At 35.0% G+C, this 23,955-nt stretch overlaps 1 protein-coding gene across 3 annotated transcripts in view; it reads left to right on the forward strand.

The window, feature by feature from the left end:
- Positions 1–23,955, forward strand: part of FER (FER tyrosine kinase) — a 418,243-nt gene that overhangs the window by 34,286 nt on the left and 360,002 nt on the right. For all 3 annotated transcript variants that reach the window (XM_034656598.1, XM_034656599.1, XM_034656597.1), the window contains exon 3: positions 8,326–8,592. In XM_034656598.1, the coding sequence (XP_034512489.1) occupies positions 8,386–8,592 (207 nt within the window). In that variant the 5' untranslated portion in view covers positions 8,326–8,385. The remainder of the gene's footprint in view (positions 1–8,325; positions 8,593–23,955) is intronic.

Genomic DNA, 23,955 nt, shown 5'->3' on the forward strand with positions numbered 1-23,955 from the left:
GCAGAAAGTGGTCACTTTTCTGTTCATAGGTTTTCTGCTACTCTTTTCTTCCTTCTCCAGTTGCATTCATTGGTATTCAGAATGGTTTGGTAGCTCTCTAGCTGAATTCCTGGGACCAGACAAACTTCAGGTCTCCTGCTCCTCTGCCATCTTGGAACTCCCCCCCCCCCATTTACTATTTATCAGAGAGAGAGAGAGAACACAGGCAAGGGGAGCAGCAGGCAGAGGGAGAAGCAGGCTCCCTGCTGAGCAAGGAGCCTGATATGGGACTCGGGGATCATGACCCGAGCTGAAGGTAAACGGTTAACCCACTGAGCCACCCAGTGTCCCTTTTTTTTTTTTTTTTTAATTTTAAGTAGGTTTCATGCCCAGCATGGGGCTTGTACTCATGTCCCTGAGATCAAGAGTTGCATGCTCCACCCTGAGCCAGCCAGGCATCCCTCTCATTGTAGTTTTAATTGCATTTCCATGATGGCTAATTATGTTGAATATCTTTTCATGTGCTAATTTGCCATTTTTGTATCCTTTTTTTGTGAAATGTCTGTTCATGTCTTTTGCTCATTTTCTAGTTGGATCTTTGGTTGTTGTTTAGATACTGTATTTTAGATACTGCTCTGTCAGATATGTCATGTGTAAATATTTTCTCAAAGTCTGTAGCTTGTCTTTTTATCCTGTTCACATGGGCTTTCACACGCAAAAATTTTTAATTTTGATGAGGCCCAATTTATTGATTTTTCTTTTTTATGGATTGTGTTTTTGTGTCAAGTCTAAGAACTTTGCCTAACTTTAGATCCAGAAGTTATCCTTTTTTTTCTAGAAGTTTTACATTTGTATTTAAGTTCACAATCCTTTTTTTTTTTTTTTTTTGAGAGCGAGAAAGAGAAAGAGAGCACGTGTGTGCGCACGCACAAACACACACACACACACACACACATACACCAGAGCCGGTTTGGGGGGGTGTGGAGGAGCCGAGGGAGAGGCAGAGAGAGAATCCCAAGCAGGCTCCATACCCGGCACAAGCTTATCTCATAACCCTGAGATCATGACCTGAGCCGAAATCAAGAGTTAGGCGCTGGGGGCGCCTGGGTGGCTCAGTCGTTAAGCGTCTGCCTTCGGCTCAGGGCGTGATCCCAGAGTCCTGGGATCGAGCCCCACATCAGGCTCCTCTGCTGGGAGCCTGCTTCTTCCTCTCTCACTCCCCCTGCTTGTGTTCCCTCTCTCGCTGGCTGTTTCTCTCTCTGTCAAATAAATAAATAAATAAAATCTTAAAAAAAAAAAAAAGAAAAAGAAGAGTTAGATGCTGAACTAACTGAGCCATTCTGGTGCCCCAGTTCATGATCCTTTTGAGTTAATTTTTGTGTAAGGTGTTAGGTCAAGATTGTCTCTCTGTTTCTCTCTTGCTCTCTCTGTCTTTTTTTCTTGGCTTGTAGCTATCCAGCCACTCCAGTACCACTGAACTGCTCTTGGACCTTTGTCAGGAAGCAGTTGAGCATATTCGTGTGGATCTATTTCTGGGGTCTCTACTCGGTTCCATTGATCTGTTGTTTATACTCTACCAAGATCACACCATCTTGATTTCTGTAACTTTATATTTTAGCTTATTCCCCAAGATGGACATACTTCTTTGAATAATCTTTCAGCCCCATCTCTTTCTCCTCTCTTTCCAGAACTCAGAACTCAGATGATATAAATGTTGGATCTTTTGTTATCGTCCCACAGGTCTCCAAGGCTTTACTCTTTTTTTGTCAGTTTCTGTTGTTTGGACTGGTTGAATTCTTTTGCTCTGTCCTTACGTTCACTCACTGATAGTATCCTCCTTCATTGCCACTCTGCTATTGAGGTTATCTAGTGAGTTTTTTATTCCTGTTGTTGCATATTTTAGTTCTGTAATTTCCATCTGGTTATTTTTATAACTTCTAATTCTTTTGCTTAGATTTTCCATTTTTACATTTGTTTTTAAGAGAATTTATAACTGATGAAGCATTTTTAAGATAGCTGATTTAAAATCCTTTTCAGAGAATTCCAACATGGAATTCTTCTCAGTGTTGGCAATAGTTGATTGTCTTTTCTCATTCAAGCTGTGATTTTTCTTGGTTCTTGGTATGAGAGGTGATTTTCAATTGAATCTTAGATATTTTATCTATTAATGTGGAGACCCTGGGGTCTATTTCGGTATTTTATATTCACAGGAAGTCCCTCTGTTTAACAGGTTTAGAATGCAGACCTTTTGGCCTATTTTTATGGGCTGTGGTTTCAATGACAGTTAATTGTCAGAGGCTTTGTGCTGTTATTTTGGTTTGCTTTGTTTGTCTGATATAACTAGGGCTCCCACTGGTTCCTGCTGGTGTTGCTTGACAGAGTAGAAGATGTTTTTCTTAGGCTGAGCTACTAGATATCCATTGGTAGAAAAGGGCTAAGGTAGAATTTCCGTGCTGTGCCCCCTCCCTGTCCTGATGTCTGTGGGCAGGAGAGGAACGTCTTGGAGAGTAGCAGCTTCAGCTGGGTTCCTTTTGTTGGTTCTGCCTGCCCACTCTTCTCTCTCTGGTGGGAAAGGAGGTCCTCAGACCTGTGAGGACAAAGAGGTTTCCTGACCTGATAGCTGGGTCTCTGTTGCTGGTTCTTCTTGCCTCATTCAGTTTCTCTTGGTGTAAAAGGGGATTTTCAGGCCTAGCAGGTAAAAAGAGTGCTTCTCCAAGCTGTTTATTTTTGGTGGGGCTTGTAAATAATTTCTCTTTTGGTGGTATCTGGCCCTCCAATTGTTGTCAGAGGGACTCCTATTGGATCTTGGGGGAGTTAACCTACATATATGGGCTGCCTTTTTTTTACTAGGCAGGAGGTTGGGAAGAGCTGGGTCTCAGTGACTTCCTGTTGGGTAAGGAAAACATGAGACCCCTGGCTTCTGTGCTGTTCTTCTAATCCTAGGGCCAAGGGAAGTTGCCTTCTAGCCACCTTTAACAGTTCTTCTTTGGTTGTCTCTTGTGCTCTCTCTCGTGTTTATAGTTGTGTTTTGTGCTATGGAGCTGGGAAAAAATGGTCTCTGTCCTCTTATCTGGACCAGAAGCTGGATTTTACTTTTAATTTTGGTTTCTTTGTTGTATGAACATGGAGGTGGTAGGGAGATATTGGCTGGGGCCGAGTTTGACCTTGTTTGGGCCCCTGAGACTTAACTTTCTCTTATAAAATTCCATTAAACATCTTGTGCTGCTGGATTTAATTTAATCCACCAGTTCTTCACAGAGCTTGGAATATGGCAAGCTGAGGCTGCGCTCATTTTGTAACGTCCTTTCCTGGTGCAGAGAGGCTTCTCTCTTTAGATGTTTTCTTGACTGTCCCTAGGTTGGCCTATTCACTCTGCTTGCTTCTTTTCATATTGGAGTATCCAGCGTGAATTCTCAGGATTTTGTTAACTCTGACTCTTCAGAAAGTCTTCTAGAAGTTAGGGTAGTGTTGGGCACATTGCCGTAGTACCTAGAGCCTCATAAATTTATCTTTTTTTTCTTTGAAACCATGCTGTGAAAGTTGTAGCATAATGTTGCTATTTACTCTATTTACTGATGATATATTTGAATTTTTGCTTTTTCTTAAAAACAGATTTTTGTTCTTTTTATTAGTTACTCATGGTAGGAGCTTCTGAGATACTGGTTCACTATACCAAATTTATCCCCAAATTCCCATAATGATTTTTTGCAATTTTCACATCTTCCTCTCACATTTGGTACATCTTCCTCTCACATTTGGTATTGTGAATATCTTCTTTTTCATCCTGGCATCTGTAACTCTACCAAACCTCTTTTTAATATTTTCTTTAAAGGAACTCCATATTCTCGTTCTTCCAATTCTGTTGGTATTGTCAACATTTCTTATTAAAGCCTTGAAGTTGTCTTTGGATCATCTGTCTCTCTTTTGTTCCCTAAATTTATACACCACATCAAGGATCTTTCTTCTTAATTCTCACTGATAGTGTCAATTACAGATTCTCATTTTTCAACTTATATATTTCTATGACTTATTCACTTGTCTTATGTCTCATTTTTTCCCCTCTTTCGAGCTATTTTATCCCTACCTTTCAGATTAAAATCTATCTCTATGTCCCTCTGTCTCTTTTTATTGCTATAACATACAGATAGAAAAGTACATGAATCCAGGTACTCAGCTTGATGAAGTTTCACAAATTGAACATGCTTATGTAACTAGCACCAGTAAATTAAGTCATTAAAAAAATCACATTCATGATCATGTTATTTTGCCTTAAAAACCAATTAATGCAAGGAGTTTCATCCTTATTAGTTTCCTGAACAGTGGAATAGCAGATAAATTAGTATGGCATCTCTCACTGCTTGCCATGTATAGCTTGATTTTGAAGACATTTTTTCTTTGCTTTGCTTCGTATTTACCTTTTTTGTCCTGTACTGCTCCGACTTCCTGGAACACATTTCCTCTTTGACTTTATATAATCTAAATCATGGTCATTTTCCACCCCTATCTCAAATCTTGCCATTTCTAGGAAACTTTTCTGGGCTGGTCCTAGCTTTCATTATTTTTTTTTTCTCTCTTCAAAAATTCTTTAATTTATTTTTTGAATAGGTAATATCAGTACAATCACTTAGCGCAAAATTCAAATGTACAAAAGGGTATATGGTGAAAAGTCCCTCTCCCACTCCAGTGCCCCAGCTACTATGTGTTCTTCGGGAAATATTTTTTGTACTTATACGGAAAATTAATTTCTGTCATTCTTCCTCTTTTTTATACAATGTAAGCATACCAAGTTCTGTATCTCACTTTTTTCAGTTAGAAGTTTTTAATGGTAGTTCCAGATCAACACACAAAAGATTTTCTCATTTTTTATTAGGACTGAATGATATTTCACTGAATGAATATACCGCGATCAGATCTACCACATATGATTGTGAAAGTTCAACACTGAACACATTCACATAGACTGTGATTTGAACGCACTCCCTAGAATTGTTTAGTTACAATCAGATGCAGCAGCCTTGATTGTAATTTACCTAGTCAGTTCCTTCTGATGGATATTTCTGGTTTCTTTTGTATTGGTATCTCAGACACTACTGAAACAAATAATCTTATTTATGTCATTTGTCTGTAGAATATCATTCTCTTAATTCCTCAAGTATTTATAATCTCTACCAATTTAACAATTAGGCAAGGTCTTAATTTATTATGGAGTTGTTTTTAAAATTTTTATCATTTGTCATTCCTTAAGGAGTGGTACCATAAATGAAATTATTTTATATTTCTAGACCTAGAATACTGGTGTGTATAAATACACCTTTAGGATGGGCTGGGGTGTTTCTCTTTTAGCTGCCAGATTATATTTTCTTTTTTATCCTTTTGAGCTCTTCATAATCCTTTTGAAGTTCCTGGTAATGGAAGAAAAAAATATTATCAAAGTTTAGATCAGAGGTAGGTGTATTTAGAAGCAGAAGTGATATTTATTGCAAGTTATGGAATAAAATGAACCACAATCTCAGATATAGGTTTTTAAAAAAGGAAAATGTTTCACATTTCTTTGGCCTCAAAAATTATTCATTATTTTTCCGTTGAAAACATGGGATGAGATAGAATGTATCTTCACTGAAACTTAGATGAGCTGTAGGTAGAATAACAGAAAAATGTTCATTGTAAATTTTTGTGTCCTATAAAGATACAGTGTATCAAAGTAAAAATTTTAAAGCTACTACATCCAAAGTGAAAAAACTGAAATTATCCTATTCCATATTAAAGTGATTAAGTCAATTACTTTGTATTGACTTAATTATGTTAAGGTCCATTTGGTGTCCTGGTTGTTACTTTGGGATCTTTGATGAAGTTCAGTTTTCCACAACCTTTTTTCTCTTTTCTACTTATTTGATAGATCATAAAACTGGCCAGTTTTCTGTTGGGGAAAAATTGTAATTTGTTCTGTATTTGGAAAACCCACATTTTTACCATCTCTTTAGATGTTACCAGTGAGAAACATTTCTCATTTTTCTCTATAGCTTAGAGGATCTCAGCTGAATTAACAAGAAAATGACTTCTGGTATGGATAAGCCAGAACTAAAAATAAGAGGTGTGTTTCTTCAGTTCTTCTGACAGGCCCTGAAAGATTCATTGCCTGAAATTTTAGGAGTCTGGAGAGCAAAATTAATGCTATCATAGTTTTCGGGATTTATAGCAAATAAGCAGGATATTTTGGGGAAATATCTGAGAACTGACCTTTAGATGATCATAAGTTACGCCGTAGTGATTTTTTAAGCAACCTTATTGAGATATAACTCACAGACTGAAGAATTTACCCACTTAAACTGTATAGTTCAGTGGTTTTTATTCTGTTCACAGAGTTGTGCAACCATCACCACAATCAATTTTAAAACACTTTCATTGCCCCAAAATGAAATCTAGTATCCACTGGCAATTACTCCTCATTTCTTCCCAAATTTGCCCGCCCCGGAACTACTAATCTACTTTATATCTGTACAATTTGGGCATTTCATATAAAGAGATCATTGTGTCTAGGTTTCTTTTACGTAGCATAATATTTACAAGGTTCACCCATATTGTAGCGTCTATCAATACTTTTTTCCTTTTCATTGCTAATATTATGTTGTATATAGATATCATATTTTATTTATCCATTCATCAATTGATGGATATTTGGATTATTTCCATGTTGTAACTATTATGAATAATTCTGCTGGAACTTTGATGTACAAGTTTTTTGTGGGCATATGTTTTCATTCCTCTTGGATATATAACCAAGAGTGGAACATATCATAACTCTATGTTTAACTTTGAGGAACAGCCTCCTGTTACATTTCCACCAGCAATATATGACAGCTCTAATTTCTTCACCGTTTCCAACGCTTGATATTGTCTGTCTTTGATTAAAGGCATCCTAGTGGTGTGACATCGTATCTCATTATCGTTTTGATTGGTATTTTCCTAATGGTTAATGATATTGAACACCTTTTCATGTTCTTATTAGACATTTGAAACTCTTGTTTGGAGAAGTGTCTGTTGCCCATTTTATTGGTTTGTCTTTTTATTATTGAGTTGTAAGAATTCTTTATTCCAGATAGAAGTCCCTTATCAAATAAGTATTTGCAAATATTTTCTCCCATTCTATGCTCTTTTCCCTTTCTTAACGATGACCTTTGAAGTGCAGAAGTTTTAAATTTTGATTAAATCCAATTGACGTATTTTAATTTTGTTGCTTTTGCTTATGGTGTCTTATCTAAGAAACCATTTCCTGAGCCATGGTTACAAAGATTTACTACTGTGTTTTTTTCTGAGAGTTTTATAGTTTTAGCTCTGATATTTAAATCTATTTTCCCTTTAGAGTTAATTTTTTTATATATGGCCTAAGGTAGGCATCCTACTTTATTCTTTTGCATGTGGAAATCCAGTTGTCCCAGCACCATCAGTTGAAAGACTTTCTTTCTGAATGAAAGGACTTGGCACTCTTGTAGAAAATCATAAATACGAGGTTTCACATCTGGACCCTCTATTCTATTCCATTGATCACTACGTCTGTCTATATGCCAATACCACATTGTCTTGATTATTGTAGCTATTCATTAAGTTTTGAAATCAGGAAGTGAGAGTCTTCCATCTTTGTTCTTCTTTTTCAAGACTTTTTTTTTAGATTAGATTTTTAATTTCTGTAAAAAATTTGTATGTTAATATAGATTAAGTTAAATCTGTAGATCAGATTGGAGAGGATTGCTTTCTTAACAGTATTAAGTCTTTTGGATCCATTAACATGAGTCTTTCCATTTCTTTAGGTCTTCCTTAATTTCAACAATATTTTATAGTTTCAAGATTACAGGTTTTTATTTTATAAAATTTATTCCTAAATAGTTTAGTCTTTCTGATGCAGTTGTATATAGAATTGTTTTTTAATTTCATTTTCAGATTGATAATTGTTAGTGTATAGAAATACAATTGGTTTTTGTATATTGATCTTATACCCTGTAATCTAAGCTCACTTATTAATGCTAATACTTCTTTTTTATTACATTCCTTAGGATTTTGTATGTACAGTCTCATGTCCCCTGCAAACAAAGATAGTTTCACTTCTTTCTTTTTCAATTCCCATGGAAATTATTTCACTTATCTCATTGTACTGGCTGGAACCTCCTGTACGTACAATGTTCAGTAGAAGTGGAGAGAGTGACATCCTCATCTTGTTCCTGATATTTGGGTGAAAGCATTTAGTTGTAGTGAATTTTTTTTTTTTACCCTAAAAGACTAGGGCATAACTTTCCTTTGAAGACAAAGCTCTTTTTGATTTAAGACTTTTTTTCCTTCTGTTTACATACACAGATATGTGCTGATTAGAAGGCTCACAGTGCAGTGTGGAGGATAAGACAGTGCCTTACAAAAATGGGGTTTGGGAGTGACCTGAAGAATTCACATGAAGCTGTGCTAAAATTGCAAGACTGGGAATTACGGTTGCTGGAGACAGTGAAGAAATTTATGGCCCTGAGAATAAAAAGTGATAAAGAATATGCATCTACTTTACAGAACCTTTGTAATCAAGTCGATAAGGAAAGTACTGTTCAAATGAATTATGTCAGCAATGTATCCAAGGTAAGGAGAATAATTTCATTATTTATTGTGTATAGCATCATAATTGTGCTTATGGAAAACAGATCATACTGTTGAAGGAGCATACCCAAATTAGCATTCTAAAGCAGTGGTTCCAGAATCTTCCTGATTATTGGAATCTCATGGGGGAAAGTTTCAAAAATTACACATTTTGTCCCCTACCTCCTGAATCTGAGTTAATAGGTCTGAGATTTTTGAATTTTGAAATTAAAAAAAAAATTGATGTTTAGATTATTGTAGTGACATTGGTTTGAGATCCACTTTTACAAATTTTGTTTTCTTTATTACCCTGTTTCCTTGGGTCTCTTGAGACCTGCTATTTTCTTTTGACAGAAACTTTCATTATAACCCCACTTCCCTGAATTCTTCTGAGTCATTTGTGTAGTGAATCAGATGGAGTATTTTAACACATAGTGTTCTTTGTTACCATTCATCTTCCTAAACTAATAAAATACTGATGAGTTAATTACACTAAAAAATTCTTTGGATAAACAATATGGTTTTTTTAGCTCTAAGATTATAAAAATATAATATAAAATTTAAAATTAAGTGCCAAAAAATTAAGGCCAAATAGCATTGTTAATTGCTCTTTGAAGGCATTAAAGATGAAATATTATACACCTTAATAGTTCTTGGATTTCTGCTCTATTTGTTTCCATTGTCTTACTTAAATATCACATTTCATTATACTTATTCAAAGTTAAGGAAAATCTTCCTTGTTTTACTTTGGAAAGTTAAAAAAATTAGTGTGTTTCTTTTATTAATATGTCTTAGGATTTGAGTAAAACTGTTTCCTATGGAATGTGTGCATGTGGTGTGTATGATCAGGTAAGGATCTGTGATTTCATTTAGAACTCCTTAATGTTTATATCTTTAACTTCCTTTCCTAACCCAGTCATGTTTCCCAAAAAGGAATTCTCTAGTCTCAAGTCTGAAGATGGGGTTGCCAGACATAGCAAATAAAAATGTAGGGCACCAGTTAATTTGCATGCAATATTTGGGCCACACATACACTAAGAATTATTTATTGTTTATCTGAAATTCAGATTTAACTTGTCCTGTGTTTGGTTTGACCACTCTGTTATGAGAATTAATAGGGAAAGTAGGTTGAGTATTCTAAGGGTTATACTTTAGTTACTCTTCCTGTTTTTGGTAAGCTGCCTGATGTCTCTTAGTCCAAAGGCTCTCTGGTTTATTTTTCCTCTTGTTTTCTTCTGAATTGGGGGAAGAACAGTTTCATGTTTGTGTGGGCTGAGCAATAGAAATGAGAGTTCTGTCTGTTCCGTATATAGACTTTGAACCAGTTCCTCTGTTTCAGTATCGTCTCCTCTTCTTTCATATAGGTTTCTCCAGTTTCTGAGCTTTACTGGAGTTACAGGTCTAACCGTATAAATTGGCCTTTTCTTCTTTTTTTATTGAGAAATAATTGACATACATGCATCACTGTATAAGTTTAAGGTATACAGTGTGATGGTTTGATTCACACATGTTGTGAAATGATTACTACAACAGGTTAGATTAACATCCATCATCTCATGTAGATACAATAAAAAGAAAAAAAAATCCTTTTTGTGATGAGAACTCTTAGAAGCTACCCTCTTAACTTTTCTATATATCATATGCAATGTTAATTATAGCCATCATGGTGTACGTTACACACCTAGTACTTATTGATCTGTTAAGTAGAAATTTGTACCTTTTGACCACCTTCTTTCCCTACATGGCCTTTTCTTCTTGACATGCCCTTTGCAGAACACTTATGTTTCAACATTTCTTAATATGCTAATCAGTTACCATTTACCTACTTTTGATTTTCTTACTTTTTGTTGACATGTCTTATCTGTGATTGTCCCCTTTTCTATTTTTTTTTTTGCTATTGTGAATTTATACCTTACGTAACTACATTATAATTTAGTGGGTTTTTGGGAAGAAGTGGAGAAATAGCCATATATTCTATTTATCGTGTTTAAGTGGAATTATACTCTTTAGAAAAGTAAGATAGTGAAAGTAACAAGAAATAGGATTAGTAGGTATAGAAGATGGAAGATTTATGAGGTCAGGCCAGTGGAGGAATCATCACTGTAGACACTGGAGTGTCAGGTATTTTGGTGAGGGATAGATGGAGACAAATGCTAAAATAATTAAGGAAGTCAAGAGAGTTTTTGGATTGCAAAGGGATCTAGAGAAAGTGATAAAGATTAGGAGAGATGGTTTAAATGGGCAGGATTGCCTTTCAAAGAGGAAATGTTGAGACGTAACAGTGAACAATGATTGGAAACCCAAAGAAAAACAAAGAATGTGTCAGCCTTTCCTCTTAACACTGAAAAGTCATCATTTATTCTACCTAAAAAAGTCCAGTATATCACATTTTTTCTTTAGGGTGTTGTGTTTTTGGTGTTGCATCCAAAAAATACCCCCACTTTTACCTGACCTAAATTTGCTGAGTTTCTCTTATGTTTGCATCTGGAAGTTTTATAGTTTTGCTTTATATTTAGGTTTATGATCCATTTTTAGTTAATTTTTGTATAGGGGTATAGGTATGATCAAAGTTTGTTTTTCTGCAAACAAATATCCGTTTGTTCTGGCATCATTTGTTGAAAAGATTAAGCTTTCTCTTTTGCATCTTTGCTGAAAATCAATTGACCATAATTAGTAAGCTTATTTCTACACACTTTATTATGTTCCATTTGTGTTTTTGTCTATCCTGACACCAATAACACACTTTTTATTTTCTTGTTTTATAATCACAAAGTCAGTAGTGTAATTTTTCTGTTCTTTTTTTCCTTTCAAAATACATTTGGCTATTCTAGTTCCTTTGCACTTCCATATGAATTTAATTAATTAATTAGTTAATTAGTTAAAGATTTTATTTACTCACTGGAGGCAGAGGAAGAAGCAGGCTCCCCATGGAGCAAGGAGCCCTTTTCGGGACCTGATTCCAGGCCCCTTGGGTCATGACCTGTGCCGAAGGCAGATACTTAACCAATTGAGCCAACCAGGCGCCCCCATATGAATTTTAGAATTAGCTTGTAATTTCTATTTTTAAAAAGGCTACTGGATTATGATTGTAATGCACTGACTATATAGATAAATATGGGGGAAAACATATATCTTAATAGTATTGGATCTTCCAGTCCATAAACATGGTATATATTTTTAAAAATTTTTCTGAGTCGTCTTACAGTTTTCAGTGTACAGGTCTTTCAGATTTATGTGTATTTCATATTTTTTGATACTCTTGTAAATAGTATTTTTTCAGAATTTTAGTTTTCTACTGTTCATTGTTATTATGTGTACTAATCTCGTAACCTAAACTTTGCAAAACTAGCTTATTTGTAGCTTTTTTGTAGATTGCCTTGGGTTTCCTACACAGGTGAATTGTTTTTATTTCATACTTAGATGTTTGATAGAATTCACGAATGAAATCACCAGGGCCTAAAGTTTTCTTTGAGAGAAGGTTTTTAATTATACATTTAATGCGTAATAGGCTATTCAGATGGTCTTTTTCTTCTTAAGTGAACTTTGGTAAGTTGTGCTTTTCAAGGAATTTGTTCACTTTTGTCTAAGATGTCAAATTTTTTATGTTCGCATTATTGTCCTTTTAATACCTTTCTCATTCTTGATATTGGCAATTTTTGTCTTCTTCTTCCTGGACAGGCTAGAGTTTTATCAACTATACTGATATTATCTGAGAACTACCCTTTGATTTCATTGATTTTCTGTTTTCTATTGCATTGATTTCTCCTCTGAAATCTATTAATTTTTTCCCACTTAATTTGGGTTTTATTTGCTCTCATTTACCCTGACTTAATAAGGTGGAAACAGATTATTGATTTAAGATCTATCTTCTTTTGTAAGATAAGCTTATAGTTTTCTTAATTTTCTCTGAGTACTGTTTTAGCTGAATCCTCGAACTTTTTGTATGATTATTTTCATTTTCTTTCAGTTCAGCATACATTTTAGCTTTTGTTTTGATTTCTCTTTTGACCCATGTGTTCTTTCAAAGTCTGTTATTTAATTTCCAAGTATTTGGTTTTTTTTTCCTTAGAGACATTTTTATTAATTGATTTTGAGCTTAGTTCCATTGCTTTACAAGAGCCTATTTTGTACTTTTAAATTTATGAATACTTGTTTCACGGCCCAAAATATGGTCTGTCAGGGTAACTGTTTAATGTACACTTGATATCTTGTTGGGTGGAGTGTTCTATCAATGCCAGCTCAAGATGGTTGGTAGTGCTCTTCAAGTCTTTTATTTCTTTACTCATTTTTGTCCACCTATTCTCTCAATTATTGAAAGATAAGTATTGCAATCTCTGATTATAATTGTGAATTTGTCTGTTTCTCCTTGCAGTTTCATCAGTTTTCACTTCATGTATTATGAATCTCTGTTATTAGGTACACAAATGCTTAGAATTGTGGTGTTTTTTTTGTGTTTTTTTTGACAAATGAATTAACTTGTGTATTAGGTGACTGATTTTTGAGGATTTTTAAATTCTTTTTTTTTTTGATTTATATAAATTTTTTTTTATTTTATTATATTATGTTAATCACCATACAGTACATCCCCAGATTCCGATGTAAAGTTTGATGCTTCATTAGTTGCGTATAACACCCAGTGCACCATGCAATACGTGCCCTCCTTACTACCCATCACCAGTCTATCCCATTCCCCCACCCCCTCCCCTCTGAAGTCTTCAGTTTGTTTCTCATAGTCCATAGTCTCTCATGTTTCATTCCCCCTTCTGATTACCCCCCTTTTCTTTATCCCTTTCTTCCCCTACCGATCCTCCTAGTTCTTATGTTCCATAGATGAGAGAAATCATATGATAATTGTCTTTCTCTGCTTGACTTATTTCACTTAGCATTATCTCCTCCAGTGCCGTCCATGTTGCAGCAAATGTTGAGAATTCGTTCTTTCTGATAGCTGAGTAATATTCCATTGTATATATGGACCACAGCTTCTTAATCCAGTCATCTGTTGAAGGGCATCTCGGCTCCTTCCATGATTTGGCTATTGTGGACAATGCAGCTATGAACATTGGGGTGCATATGGCCCTTCTCTTTACTACGTCTGTATCTTTGGGGTAAACACCCAGTAGTGCAATGGCTGGGTCATAGGGTAGTTCAATTTTTAACTTTTTAAGGGACCTCCACACTGTTTTCCAGAGTGGCTGTACCAACTTGCATTCCCACCAACAATGTAGGAGGGATCCCCTTTCTCCACATCCTCTCCAACAATTGTTGTTTCTTGCCTTGTCTATCTTTGCCATTCTAACTGGCGTAAGGTGGTATCTCAGTGTGGTTTTGATTTGAATTTCCCTGATGGCTAATGATTTTGAACATTTTTTCATGTGTCTGTTAGCCATTTGTATGTCTTCATTGGAAAAGTGTCTGTTCATATCTTCTGCCCATTTTATGATTTGTTTATTTGTTTCTCGTGTATTGAGTTTGAGAAGTTCTTTGTAGATCTTGGATACCAGTCCTTTATCTGTGGTGTCCTTTGCAAATATATTCTCCCATTCCGTGGGCTGTCTCTTAGTTTTTTTGACTGTTTCCTTGGCTGTGCAGAAGCTCTTTATCCTGATAAAGTCCCATAAGTTCATTTTATCTTTTATTTCTCTTGCCTTTGGCGATGTGTCGTGAAAAAGGTTGCTCTGGCCGATGTCATAGAAGTTGTTGCCTATGTTCTCCTCTAGAATTTTGATGGATTCCTGTCTCACATTGAGGTCTTTCATCCATTTGGAGTTTATTTTTGTGTATGGTGTGAGAGAGTGGTCAAGTTTCATTCTTTTGCATGTAGCTGTCCAATTTTCCCAGCACCATTTATTGAAGAGACTGTCTTTTTTCCACCGGATGTTTTTTCCTGCTTTATCAAAGATTAGTTGCCCAAAGAGCCGAGGGTCCATTTCTGGGTTCTCTATTCTGTTCCATTGGTCGATGTGTCTGTTTTTGTGCCAGTACCATGCTGTCTTTGTGATCACAGCTTTGTAGTACAGCTCGAAATCCGGCATTGTGATGCCCCCAGCTTTGTTTTTCCTTTTCAACAGTTCCTTGGAGATTCGGGGCCTTTTCTGGTTCCATACAAATTTAAGGACTATTTGTTCCAGTTCTTTGAAAAATGTCCTCGGTATTTTGATCGGGATAGCATTGAAAGTGTAGATTGCTCTGGGTAGTATGGACATTTTAACTATGTTAATTCTTCCAATCCATGAGCATGGAATATTTTTCCATCTTTTTATGTCTTCCTCAATATCTTTCAAAAGTGATCTATAGTTTCTAGCATATAGGTCCTTTACGTCTCTGGTTAAGTTAATTCCAAGGTAACGTATGGTTTTTGGTGTTATTGTAAATGGGATGGATTCCCTAATTTCTCTTTCTTCAGTCTCGTTATTCGTGTATAGAAATGCAACTGATTTCTGGGCATTGATTTTGTATCCTGCCACCTTACTGAATTGTTCTATAACTTCTAATAGTTTGGGAGTGGATTCCTTTGGGTTTTCCATATAGAGTATCATGTCATCTGCAAAGAGAGACAGTTTGACTTCTTCTTTGCCGATTTGGATACCTTTGATCCCTTTTTGTCTTCTGATTGCTGTTGCAAGGACTTCTAGTACTATGTTGAATAATAGTGGCGAGAGTGGGCATCCTTGTCGTGTTCCTGATCTTAAGGGAAAGGCTTCCAGCTTTTCCCCATTGAGAATAATGCTTGCAGTAGGCTTTTCATAGATGGCTTTTATGAGATTGAGAAATGTACCCTCTATTCCTACACTCTGAAGGGTTTTAATCAGGAAAGGATGCTGTATTTTGTCAAATGCTTTTTCTGCATCAATTGAGAGGATCATATGGTTCTTGAGTCTTTTCTTGTTGATATGATGTATCACATTGATTGATTTGCGAGTGTTGAACCATGCTTGCATCCCAGGTATGAATCCCACTTGGTCATGATGGATAATCCTTTTAATGTACTGTTGGATTCTATTAGCAAGGATCTTGTTGAGGATTTTGGCATCCATATTCATTAGAGAAATCGGTCTGTAATTCTCCTTTTTGAGGGGGTCTTTGCCTGGTTTGGGGATCAAGGTAATATTAGCCTCATAGAATGAGTTTGGTAGCTTTCCTTCTGTTTCTATTTTTTGAAATAGCTTTAGGAGAATAGGTATTATTTCTTCTTTGAATGTTTGGTAGAATTCCCCAGGAAAACCGTCTGGGCCTGGAGTTTTATTATTTGGAAGGTTGTTTATCACTGACTCAATTTCTTCATAGTTAATTGGCCTATTTAAGAAATCTATTTCTTCCTGTTTCAGTCTTGGTAGTTTATAGGTTTCCAGGAAGGCCTCCATCTCTTCCAGATTGTTTAGTTTTTTGGCATATAGCTGTTGATAAAAGTTTCTAATAATCCTTGCAATTTCAATGGTGCTGGTCGTGACCTCTCCCTTTTCAGTCATAATTTTAATAATCTCAGTCCTTTCTCTTTGTTTTTGGACAAGTTTTGCCAGTGGTCTATCAATTTTATTGATTCTCTCAAAGAACCAGCTCCTCGTCATGTTTATTTGCTCTACTGTACTTCTGGTTTCTAATTGATTGATTTCTGCTCTAATTTTGGTCAACTCCTTCCTTGTCAGTGGGTTAGGCCTGGAGGATTTTTAAATTCTTATGAATTGACTCATTTTTCATTTATGACATTACTTTCTTTATCCCTCATAATATTCTTTGCTATGAAATCTACTCTGTCTGGTAAGTAATAGGACCACTTCAGCTTTCTTTTGGTTAATGTTAGCATATTGTGTATTTTTCATTCTATTTGGTTGTTATATTTAGAGTGGGTTTCTTGTAGGTAACATGTGGTTGGGTCTTGCTTTGTTTCCTAATATGACAGTCACTGCCATTGAATTGGTGTGTTTAGACTATTTTCACATAATGGGATTTTTTATATGGTCAGGTTTTAATCTATCTGTTTGCTGTTTGTTTTCTTTTTGTGCTGTCTGCTTTTTCTTTGTTGTTATTTTCCTTTTTTCTCTTCTGGATTGGGTTTTTTTTTATGATTCTGTTTTTACCCACTTTGCTGGGTTATCACCTATAATTGTTTATTGTGTTATTTTAGTGTTTGCTTTAGGGTTCATAGGATACATCTTTAGCTTACTACACATTTATATTTTAGTCATATATGGAGCCTCATCTATAATAATATACTTGCAATGGTATGCTTTCATTTCTCCTGCCTATACCTTATGCTATTATTTTTATGTTTTTTAATTCTGCTTGTCTTATAAATACAATATATTATTATTATTATTACTACTACTACTATTGCTGTAAATTGTTGATTATCTTTTGAACAATTTAAATAATAAGAACATAAGTCTTTCTATTTACTCACTGAGTTACGACTCACAGTACTCTTCATTTCTTTGTGTAGATCTAGGTTTCTATCTGGTATTTTTTTCTGCTCGGACTTCCCTTAACGTTTCTTATATTGGAAGTCTGCTGGTAATTTATTTTTTCAGGTTTTGTAAACATGAAAATGTCTTTATGTTGTGTTTGTTTTTGAAAAATATTTTTGCTATATATAGAATTTTAGTTTGGTGTTTTTTCTTTTACTATTTCTTTTTTTTTTTTTTAAAGATTTTATTTATTTATTTGACAGAGAGAAACAGCCAGCTAGAGAGGGAACACAAGCAGGGGGAGTGGGAGAGGAAGAAGCAGGCTCATAGCGGAAGAGCCTGATGTGGGGCTCGATCCCACGATGCCAGGATCACGCCCTGAGCCGAAGGCAGACGCTTAACTGCTGTGCCACCCAGGCGCCCCTCATTTACTATTTCAAAGATGTTTTATTGTTGTCTGCATTGTTTTTGGTAAAATAATTGTGCCTAATGTTTTTTCCCTCTGGCTTGCTTAAGATTTTTTTTTCTTTATCACTAATTTAAAACAATCTCTTTTATGCCTCTGTGTAATTTTCTTTATCTTTCTTGTACTAGGGGTTTGTTGACCTTCTTATATCTGTGGGCTTACAGTTTTCATCAACTTTAAAAAAATTTCAGGCATAATTATTTTCAAAAAATATTTTAGTGCTTTCTCTTCACTCTTCTCTCCTTTGGGGACTCCAATTATATACATATTTGACTGTTTGAAGTTATCCTACATTTTACTGATACTCTATTTTTCTATCCTCTATTTCATTGTGGTTACTTTCTATTTTATGTCTTCTATTTCATTAGTCTTATTTTATGCAATGTCTAATCTGTCATTAATTTTATTTAGTGTATTTTTCATGTCAGATTTTTTTGCTTCTAGTGCCTTTTCATAACCCTATTAATGAGCTTAACTCTGACTCTCTCCCTGACCTCTCCTTTTCCAGCAATGTCACTTCATCCCTCCCTCCTCCTCTTCCTTTGGCAGTACTGCTTACTGTCTTTCCAGAATTTAAATTTAAATACGCCTGTGTGAGGGTGCCTGGGTGGTTCAGTTGGTTAAGTGGCAGACTCTTGGTTTCCGCTCAGGTCATGATCTCAGGGGTTGTGGGATCCACCCTGTGCTGGGCTCCACACTCAGTGGGGAGTCTGTTTGAAGATTCTCACCTCTCCCCCTGCTCATGGGTGTGTGGGTGCCTTCTCTCTCTTTCTCATAAATAAATAAATCTTTTTAAAAAATTGCCTGTGTGTGCTATTCCTTTATCTTCTTACCTGCCCAAACCCAGCTCTTCCTTTTGCCCCACACCTGTGCTTTAGGGTGGAGGAATTGGAGAGAAAGAAAGAGAAACTGAGTAGCTGAGCCATTTCCAATGTTGAAAATGAATAAGTCATAAATAAATGAATTATCTTTAATAGTCCAATTTGAATCTTTTTTTGTATCTTCTATGTGTCTATTTAATATACTTATTCTTTCCTTTAGTTTCTTAGAATGTGGTTGCAGTAACTGTTTTATTCTTGTCTTTTATATTCTCTGTTAATTCTGGGTCAGTTTTGATTGACTGTTTTTTCTCATTTTTCTCCTGCATCTTTATGTTTGGTAGTCTTTGATTTGAATGTAGCCATTGTGAATTTTACCTTTTTAGGTACTGAATATTTTCATATTTTAAAAAATATTCTTGAGCTCTGTTTTGGAATTGGTGACAGTTGGTTACTTGGAGACAGTTTGATCTTTTTGGATTTTACTTTTAACCGAATGAGCCACCCAGGCGTCCCTGGCTCTTACTTTTACATTTGTTAGGTACTTGTAGTCCAGGCTGAGTTTATCTCCTCTACTGAGGCAGGATCATTCTCAGTATTTAAGGGGTGCTCCTGATATTATGGGGTTTTACATTTTGATTGTTGGGATCTGGCACAATTCCATGGTCTTATGTGAGGTGTAGACAGTGTTCCCTTATAGTCACTGTGGGTGGGTTATTTCCTTGGCATAGGGTAATTTCCTCACACCCTTGGGCTGATCAGTACTTAGCTAAACAATCAAAGGGGAATCTTTACAGATCTCCTGAGTTTTCTTTTAGTGCTGCTCTCTCCTTTGTAGTACTCTGTTCTTGTCTCCAGTAATGTGACTATCTTGGTGTCTCTGTGCTTTGAAGTTCTGTGTGGCTCTTCCTCTTTGGATTTTTTTTTTTTCCATTCAGTAAGCTGAGATAACCTTAGGGCCCACTTTTTTGATCTGTAGTCTCTCTCAGGGTTCACTGTCCTTCTTTGCCTGATGTCCAGTGGCTTGAATGCTGTTGTTTCAATATTTTGTCCAGTTTTTAGTAGTTTTATGCAGCTGGATAAAGAAATGCCTGTTTCACTGTCTTTACTGGAAGCAGAAGTCTTGCAACTAGTGACTTTTATGTCTTTACTTAAAAAAATTAAGATGTACAGCTGAGTTTCAAGAATAAAACAAAGATGTCCCTGTGCCCTCGACCCTATGCATTAATTGTTAACATTTTGTGTTATATACTCTATAAGTTGGCTTTCTCTCTCAATATATTACTTTTTTTTATGAACAATTTGTGAGTTGAAGATATCATGTCCTTTCATTCTTAAATATTTACTTAAGTGTTCTAAGAACATACCTGCAGTATAATCAAATTTGGGTAATTTAGCCCTGTTACCATGCTATTATCAAAAATATGTTCCATACTCAACTTTGGTCAGTTGTCCCAATAATGACCTTTTTGGCAACTTTTTTTTTGCACTGATTTAAGATCTAATCCAGAATCACTCAACTTTTGTCAGTTGTCCCAATAATGACATTGTTTGGCAATTTTTTTTTACTCTGATTTAAGATCTAATTCAGAATTATTCATTTCATTTAGTTGTTTTATCTCTTAAGTTCCATTAATCTAGAACATGAGTATAAGAAATCATACTTTGTGCTTTGGTGATTCATTCTTTCTTTCTTTCTTTCTTTCTTTCTTTCTTTCTTTCTTTCTTTCTTTCTTTCTTTCTTTCTTCTTAAAGTTATTTTGCAGTATGTCCATTCTGTCTTTAATTCTGAGGGCATGGTTTTTGTGTGCTTTTATTTTTCCCTTTTTGTTGTTTGTATTGCTTTTGGTGAAATATTGATTGGGAAATAGAAGCTTTGGTAGTTTGCTTTCAGTTTGCTTTCAGTTACCTGGACTGTTTCCCCATCATTCTTTGAACACTTCTTTACTTCCTGGCATGTTAAGATATCCCAGGCTCATCTTGAATGATCTCTTTTCCAGTTCTGGAATACACCTTTTCCCCTAGGAATCCTGGTTCCTTTTAGTAGAGAGAATATTTAGATATTCAACCAAGTTACTATGTATGAAATTTTATGTCTCACAATATTTTGCAATCACAAATAATGCTGCAACAAATAACTTTGTTACAGGTGTATTTTTTTATATTATGAGTATCTTCAGGGTAAATTCCTGGAAATGAGATTTCTAGGTCAAAGTATAAATGTGTATGTCGTTTTGTTATATATTGCCATTGTAATTATGAATTTCTTTTATGGATCTTGTATAGTTTTGTATGTATATCCACTAGGAATATCTGAGAGTGCCAGTTTCTATTTATTCTGGCAGAGTACCTTGTCAAACTTTTGAAATTTTGTTAGTCTGGGATGTAAAAAATGATTTCTAGTATAGTTTTAGTTTATATTTCTCTAATAATGAGTGAAAATAAACATCTTTTCATATTTTAACAGCTATTTTATTTTGAGGACTTGTAAGGTGAATTTTACTTTGTGTTTTCTTATTCATTTAAAGTTACTTGTCAGAAATAAAAGATATTACAATGGCAAAAGAAGAAGTAAAATTGTCTCCGTTTGCAGATGATACAATCTTATATATAGACATCCCCAAATACTCTACCAAAAAACTGTTAGAACTAATACATTCAGTAAAGTTACAGGATACAAAAATCAGTTGTTTCTATACACTACTAATGAAAAAGAAATAAAGACAACAACCCTATTTACAACAACCCAATTTACAATAGCATCAAAAAAATACTTAGAAATAATTTCACCAAGGAGGTGAAAGATCTGTACACTGAAAAATTATAAGACATTGATGAAAGAAATTGAAGAAGACACAGATAAATGGAAAGATATTCTGTGCTCATGTTTTGGAAGAGTTAATATTTGTTAAAATGTCCTTAATCCCTAAAGCCATCTATAGAGTCAATGCAATCCCTATCAAAATGCCAATGGGATTTTCCACAGAAATAGAGAAAACAATCCTAAATTTGGATGGAACCACAAAGGCCCTGAATAGCCAAAGTTATCTTGAAAAAGAACCAAGCTGAATGCATCAAATTCCTGATTTCAAACTTATTGTAACAGTTTAACAATCAGAACAGTATGATATGGCATAAAAACAGGCATGTAGACCAATAAAACAGAATTGAGAGCTCAGAAATAAATCCAAGCATATATAGTCAACTAATACTTGACGAGAGAGCCAAGAACAGTCTCTTTAATAAATGGTGTTGGGAAAAACTGGATATTCACATACAAAAGAATGAAATTGAACCTCTCTCCTATGCCACTCACAAAAATGAACTCAAAATGGCTTAAAAACATAATATAAGAACTTCAACTGTAAAACTACTAGAAGAAAATATAGAGAAAAAAACTCCTTGACATTGGTCTTAGCAACAGTGTTTTGGATATTGCATCAAAAGTGCAAGCAGCAAAAGCAAAAATAAAAAGATTCTGCATAGCAGGAAGCACTCAGCAAAATGAATGGATAACCTTAGGAATGGGAGAAAATATTTGCCAACCACCTATCTGATAAAGAGTTAATATGCAAAATATAAGGAACTCCTACAACTCAATAGCAAAAAAACCAATCCAATAAAAAAATGGGTGGAGAATCTGAGTACAGTTTTCAAAAGACACATAACAAATGGCCAACAGACACATGAAAAGATAGTATCACTAATCATCAAGGAAATGCAAATCAAAACCACAATGAGATGTTACTTCATGACTATTAGAATGGCTACTATCAAAGAGACAGGAAATAACAAGTGTTGGCAAAGCTGTGGAGAAAAGAGAGTTCTTGTATACTGTTGCTAGAAATGTACATTGGTACAGCTTCTTTGAAAAACAGTATGGAGGTTCCTCAAAAAATTAAAAATAGAACTACCAGATGATCCAGCAATCCCACTTCTGGATATATATCTGAAGGAAATAAAATCATTATCTTGAAGAGATACTTGCCCTGTTTTGTTCATTGCAGCATTATTTACAATAGTCAAGATATGGAAATAGCCTAAGCATCCATTAATGGATGAATGGATAAAGAAAATGTAGTATATATACACAGTGAAATACTATTCGGTCATAAAAAAGGAGGAAATCCTCCCTTTTGTGACAACATGGGTGGACCTGAGGGCATTATGCTAAGTGAAATAAGTCAGACAAAGAAAGAAAGATACTATATGTTCTCATTTATATGAGCCAACTCATAGAAATAGAGATTAGAACGGTGGTTGTCAGAAACTGGGAAGTGGTAAAGGTGGGAGAGAAATGAGGAGATGTTGATCAGAGGGTACAAATCCAGCTATAAGGTGAATAATCTCTGGGGATGTAATGTACTGCGTGTAACTATATTTAACAGTACTGTATTATATACTTGAAAGTTGTTAAGAGAGTAGATCTTAAAGTTTATCATCCCAAGGTAAAAAGGACAATCATATGAGGGGATGGAGGTATTATATGGCCTAATTGTAGTAATCATTTGGCAATATATACATGTATCAGATCATTATGTTGTACACTTTAAACTTGCATATGTTATATGTTGCTAATATCTCAATAAAGCTGAACAAAAATTAGTAAATATACAATTACACCTGTTAGAATATAGTCAACTCTCTTCTGAAATAATGTAGTGATGTAATTCTCAGTCCAACCTATTTGAAGGGAAATATTTTGAACACGAAGTGGACTGAAATACTGGCTATATTCCATATACTACATAGGAATTAAAAGCAATGAAAACTGCTTTTTGATGAACCAGCCTTATTATTTAGTAGTCACATAATAAGTATATATTGTAACTAGAACCTGTATAGCTAGATTTTCAACTGTATGTATTTTAAGACAGTAATTCTTTTTTCTTTTTTTTTTTTTTAAAGATTTTACTTATTTATTTGACAGAGATAGAGACAGCTAGTGAGGGAGGGAACATAAGCAGGGGGAGTGGGAAAGGAGGAAGAAGGCTCCCAGTATAGGAGCCTGATGTGGGGCTCGATCCCAGAACGCTGGGATCACGCCCTGAGCCGAAGGCAGATGTTTAACGACTGCGCCACCCAGGCGCCCCTAAGACAGTAATTCTTAAGTCTGTGGATTCAATTCTGCTATAAAGCTTGATTTAAAAACATGAATTTGTTCCAATTCAATTGATATATTGGGGAACAATTTGAACATAATGTGATTTTGTGTTCGTTCATGCACAAATCTGGAAGAAGTGCTAGGTGAATGCCAAAAACTACCTAGATGAATTGAGCTGCTTAGGAATGCATAAAACAGGCACACACTTGCATCATTTATTGGCTACCTCTGTTCATCTGTTGTGTTATGAGCCGCACCCATCGACATGTGGTCTTGCAACCTTCTGTCCAAATTCAGATAACTCTTTCTACTACTTTACAAAAACTCCCAAGTTGCAACCTTTCCGATGCCTACTTTTAATAAGCAAACCTCAGGTCTTTTCAAGGTAAAGTGCCGTGTTTTTTGTAGTATTTAAGTAGTATAAAATTAGTATTTAATGTGTTTCTTAACCATTTAATCTATGTAAAACTATGCAAAGTTTTTCTTAGGTTTCTGTATTTTTCTAAAAATGTATCCCTGATAAACTTTTTGACTGTTGTGCATCTAACAATTTATATATATATATATATATATATA

This window comes from Ailuropoda melanoleuca, chromosome 3 (genome assembly GCF_002007445.2).
Source record: "Ailuropoda melanoleuca isolate Jingjing chromosome 3, ASM200744v2, whole genome shotgun sequence".
Taxonomy (NCBI): Eukaryota; Metazoa; Chordata; class Mammalia; order Carnivora; family Ursidae; genus Ailuropoda; species Ailuropoda melanoleuca.